The sequence below is a fragment of the Capsicum annuum genome, chromosome 3 (assembly GCF_002878395.1).
Source record: "Capsicum annuum cultivar UCD-10X-F1 chromosome 3, UCD10Xv1.1, whole genome shotgun sequence".
NCBI classification, from domain to species: Eukaryota; Viridiplantae; Streptophyta; class Magnoliopsida; order Solanales; family Solanaceae; genus Capsicum; species Capsicum annuum.
Window position 1 is genome coordinate 142,305,878 of NC_061113.1, and position 5,617 is coordinate 142,311,494.

Below are 5,617 nucleotides of genomic sequence, written 5' to 3' on the forward strand. Positions count from 1 at the left end.
TTATGAAGAAACATTGTGTGGTACTGGTAGTTCTTTTATGGATTGTTTTTATGACTCCATTGTTGTTTGTGGACTTTGGTAGTTCTTTTATGTATTATGTTAAACTTATAGTTATACCATTTAATTTCGTTCGTGTTATTTATATTTTGAAATAAAAATTAGGATTGAAATTTTTTTTCTTTTTAAAAATCTTCAATTTTAAATATCCAGTCATGAGTCATAAGAAAGAGAGCTTCAAACCGAAATAAAAATCTGAAATAACCGAACTGAATTTATTTAGGTTTGGTTACGATTTTTATATTTGTCAAGACGAAAATTAAAAAACCGAACCAATATTTAAATATCAAACCGAATGCCCACTCCTAAGCTCAAGGACTTTCAAACAATAAATTATACACCACGGGCAAGATCTGACTCTACCACATTATGTTTTCATTTATGAGATGTTCTACAACTCTTGCCTTAGAAACAAGACTTGAATCAAGGCCTTTCAAACTAAAAATTATGTGCCACAGGCAAGAGTTAACTCTACGAACGTTATATTTTCATTTATGAGATGTTCTACAACTATTGTCTTAGAGGCAAGACTTATCTCGAAGACTTTCAAACAATAAATTATACCCTACGGGCAAGAGTTGATTTTACCACGTTATGTTTTCATTTATGAGATGTTCTACAACTATTTCCTCAGAGGCAAGACTTAATTAGCTCAAGGACTTTCAAACTACAAATTATGTCCTACGGGCAAGAGTTGACTCTACCACGTTATATTTTTATTTATGAGATGTTCTACAACTATTGTCTTAGAGACAAGACTTAGCTCAAGGACTTTCAAACTATAAATTATGCCCCACGGGCAAAAATTGACACTATCACATTATATTTTCATTTATAAGATGTTCTACAACCCTTGTCTTAGAGGCAAGACTTAATTACCCCAAGGAATTTCAAACTACAAATTATGTTCTACGGGCAAGAGTTGACTTTACCATATTATGTTTTCATTCATTAGATGTTCTACAACTCTTACCTTAGATGTAAGACTTAACCCAGAGACTTTTAAATAATAAATTATGTCTCACGAACAAGAGTTGACACTACCACATTATGCCTTTACCTATAATATATTCTATAACTTCACCTTAGAGATACGACTTATCTCAAGAATTTTAAAAAAATTTCATAACAATAATTCATACCCTTAAATTTGCTTTGATGTAAAAAAAAAAAAAAATCTTTGTGGATTATTCAATCTTTTCTTTATTAGCAAAATATAATAAACTTGAGCAAAAAGAAAAAAACGATCAAACAAAATAGAGAAATAAAAAAAATTAAAAAAAAAAGGAAAGAAAAAAATAAAGATCAAGAAAAGAGAGAAGAATTAAAAAAATTGATAAAAATAAAAATAAATTTTGAAAAAAATAAGGGAAAAAAGAGAACTGAAAAAAGAAAAAAGCAATCAAACAAAATAAAGAAATAAAAAATTGTGAGAAAAAAAAGAAAAAAAAGGCAAAAACAAATAAAGATTAAGAAAAAAGCAAAGATTAAAAAATTGAGAAAGTAAAAAATGAGAGAAAGAAATAAAAATAAAGTTGAAAAAATTGAGGGACAAAAAGAGAACTGATAAAAATCAAAAATAAAAAAAATAAAGGTTAAATACAAATGAATTAAAAAAGAGAAAAAAAATAATGTTTGAGTAGAAAGAAAAATGAGAAAAAAATAAAGATCGATACAAATAAATTAAAACATAAAAATAAAATTAAAAAAAATGAAAATAATAAAAAATAGAATAATAAAATTAAAGAAAATAATAAAAAGTGATAATAATAAAAAATAAAATTTAAGAGACAAATAAGAATGAAAAGTTTAAAAAATATATTTGAAAGGAGACAAAATGATACTTGTACTATACTTAAAAAGTAAGAAAAGTGATTTTTTAAAGACATTTCTTATTGGGATCAAATATCTAAAGCCACTCATATATATACATGCAATTTCCTGCACTCAAACAGTGGAACTAATAAGAGCAATCTAATTCAAGAGCAATCTAATTCAATAGCAATCTGCAAAACTTAATCATATAGCAGAGCAATCATTTTGCCACTAAAGCAAGAAATTAAACTATAACCCACCGAAAATTTAAACATAACCAATACAGAATCCCTAAGAAACATCTTAGACACATCGCCTGCAACACATAAAAGAAAGCATGTAACAAACTGAAACAGACAAGTAGATGATTTATCGCTTCTTTGAGACACCAACAGTCTTTCCCCTGCGGCCAGTGGTCTTTGTGTGCTGACCACGCACTCGGAGACCCCAGTAGTGACGTAAACCACGATGATTCCTGCAATCACCAGAGGATAAAATTAAAAAAGAGTGTTTATTCTTTTTATCAAAAGATAATGAATTATTTTAACAGCAAAAGCATTGATTGGGAGCGGAAACTACCTGATCTTTTTCAGACGCTCCAGATCATCCCTAAGTTTCATGTCAAGAGCATTAGAGGTGACTTGTGAAAATTTCCCATCCTTGTAATCCTTCTGCCTGTTCAAAAACCAATCAGGGATTTTGAATTGACGAGGATTAGCAACAACCACCATGACACTGTCGAGCTCTGCTGCAGTGAGTTCACCAGCCCTACAGAAAGGAGACGCAAAAAAGAACTCAGATAAAATTTGAAGAGATATAAAATACAAAGTGGGAACGATCTACAGAGCTGTTAACTCATGATACCCTTATATGGCAGAAAATGCATGGCGTGCATTACAAACTACACATATAACTCAACCTACACCGAAATCTCAAAAACCATGAAACAGGAAAAGTTTTTAAGGCTGAACGAAAATTATCAAGCCACCACTTCATTTTATTGGATAACTAATACTCCCTCTATTTCAATTTGAGTGTGCTTTAGTTTGACTAGGCACAAATATTTATGAAAATAAAAAATATTTGTGAATTTTTTTTTTACCGAAGGATATTTGTGAATCTTTTGGCCAAAAACTAAAGATATGCATAATGCACTAAAATGCCCTTTGAATCCAATGTTGGATTTAAAGAGTAACCAAATACAGTAAGAGGTTTCTTTTTAAAAGAGACGAAAAAGAAAATTAAAACACTTGAATTGAAAAGGAGGGAGTAAAAAAAAGACTAAAAAGGAAAAGGAGGAAATTTTTTCAAGGATATTTTCCCAGCTTTAAACTGTTCTTTTCTTGCAAATGTAACAAAAGAAATGATGGGGCTCAGTTGAACCTATAATCCCAACTTGAAACTGGCGTAACTTGTTAATGTTGAAAAAGAAACTATCCTAGCATGTACTACAGATAAAAACGCACAAAATAGGGGCTTGTTCAAAATCACTGCCAAAAAGGATGTAGGCCATATATTTTGCATGAAAACAAAAGTAACCCTCTTTTTTGCAAACAGCTCTCTCCAATCCTTAGATAATCACACTGGTCCTAAAGACAAACATCAAGCAGGTTATGAGCCAAATCAATCCTTCTCTATTAGCACAAGATTCTCGGTCTTTCACAACAATCCACCCTAGACACAGCACTAGCTAGTTGGGCCTGTTTAATGGGCTAAATTATATATTTTAATTGGACTAGTTTAACTTTCTTACGTTAAAGAAAAACGAATATAAACTTATAAAGTACAAATATGAATAATCACCTCCAACGCAAAAATCAGATGGAGCGTGGAGGACTATATATTAGCTTTCAATTGCAAAAATCAATGCAAAAAGTAACTTTTGGTTTCGGTTGCTCAATGTATTTGGATTTTGGGTTGTAGGCAGTAGTGGGCTGTAACTAAACCCTAAATAGCTAATGGGATTAGATATTATAAATATTAAATACTCCCTCCGTCCCAAATTATGTGTCGTCATTTCCTTTTTGGTCCATCCCAAAAGAATGTCGTCTTTCCTTATCTGGTAAGTTTTTAAGGACACAATTACAATTTTACCCTTAGTGGTCTCACTTAATTTTAAATACTATTACTCCTTTTTTTTATTTGTCTTTTCAATTAAAAGTGGTCTCACTTGTTTTTAAAATACTATTACTCCTTTTTTAAAGAACGATAATTTTGTAACTTTGACAAAATCAATACTTATTTTTTAAATATTGTGTCTGGTCAAAGGTGACACATAATTTGGAATGGAGGGAGTAATAAATATATATTATATATATTAATATATATTTATATATATAAAAACTAAAAAAGGTACATTAAAAATTTTGGTTTATTTCGATTTAAACCGAAATACCAAATTTATAAAAATTTAAACCAAAACCAAACCGAAAAGCAAAACCGAAATAATTTGGTTCGGTTCGGTATTTCGGTCTTTATGCCCACCACTAGCTCTAGGTTTAAACATCTTCAAACATCTTCATTCGGGCCTCATGACCACAATTTAGCCTCGTTAATGAATCTGAATAGCAGATTAAAAGTTGGTTAAATATGACCGTGCAAAGAATGCTATAAATGATAACCAACTAATCTCTGAACACTTAAAAAAGATACTATTTCTTTGCCGAATCAAAGAATCAAATAGTGGAATGCTTACTATGATTGTATGACCGAGACAATAAGCTAAAAGGGTGAATAGAACACTAAGGGATCATTTGGTATGGGGGTGGGATATAATCTGGAGACTAACCAAACACACGATATAATAATCCCAGGATAATTATCACTACCTAAGGTCATCTAACGAAGCGGAAATATACTTCAATGAGGGGCAAACAATTACCTCTTGTTCATGTCGATATCGGCTTTCTTGCAGGCAATGTTGGCGAAACGACGGCCAATACCTTTGATGGAGGTCAATGCGAACATGATCTTTTGTTTTCCATCCACATTGGTGTTTTGCACACGAAGAATGTGCTGAAAATCTTCATTTGCAACAAGCGACTGTAAATCCAACACAAAAATTATTTTCAAAACATTAATCGTAAAAAGTGAAGAAGGCATAGGTATTTGGGCAAACCATGGCTTAGCTTCTTCCTTATCTTGCTCTGTGCTGCGGCGGCTTATTCTGTGTATCCCAGAGATGAGCTCCAAAACCCTACTGACGGAGAAAAGAGGTTTCGCCTTTTATATAAAACGTAAACGGGTAATATCGTAATTACAATTGCCTCACGTGGCAGTGTTTAACCAAATTATCCTCAGGGCCCGTTTGGAAAATGTGAAATAAAATCATGATTTCGATATAAAATCAGATAAAGTAGAAGTTTTATTAGGACATATAATTTGAAAATTTTAAGTTGTATTTCTTCTCAATAAAACACTTATAAGTTGTGAAAATTATCGAAGTTAGCTCACTAACAAGAAATATTGAGGGATCAAGCACAAACTTTAATCCATGGCAACATCAAGAATCACTATAAGCATCCTTAAAATTATCACTAACAAATCATCATTCAAAAATGAAATCAAATTAAACTTTTTAATAGACCCACCAATCTTTAAATGACTTATAACACTTTAAAAAAAGAAACATTGGCATAATCTAATAAGAATTAGTCTTCAAAAAGTATAATAGAATAAGGAAAAATGCTATATTTCCATCCAAGACTATACACGAAATTGTTGAGAACTTTAGGAGGTCCTATTA

At 31.0% G+C, this 5,617-nt stretch overlaps 1 protein-coding gene across 1 annotated transcript; it reads right to left on the reverse strand.

The window, feature by feature from the left end:
- Positions 1 to 2,012: 2,012 nt before the first annotated feature.
- On the reverse strand, positions 2,013 to 5,204 carry LOC107863714 (40S ribosomal protein S18). The gene is made up of 4 exons (XM_016709800.2): positions 4,991 to 5,204; positions 4,754 to 4,914; positions 2,452 to 2,640; positions 2,013 to 2,347 (listed from the first exon to the last, which is right to left on the reverse strand). The coding sequence occupies exons 1-4, from the start codon at positions 4,991 to 4,993 to the stop codon at positions 2,242 to 2,244; spliced, it is 459 nt and encodes a 152-aa protein (XP_016565286.1). The 5' UTR covers positions 4,994 to 5,204; the 3' UTR covers positions 2,013 to 2,241.
- Positions 5,205 to 5,617: the final 413 nt, after the last annotated feature.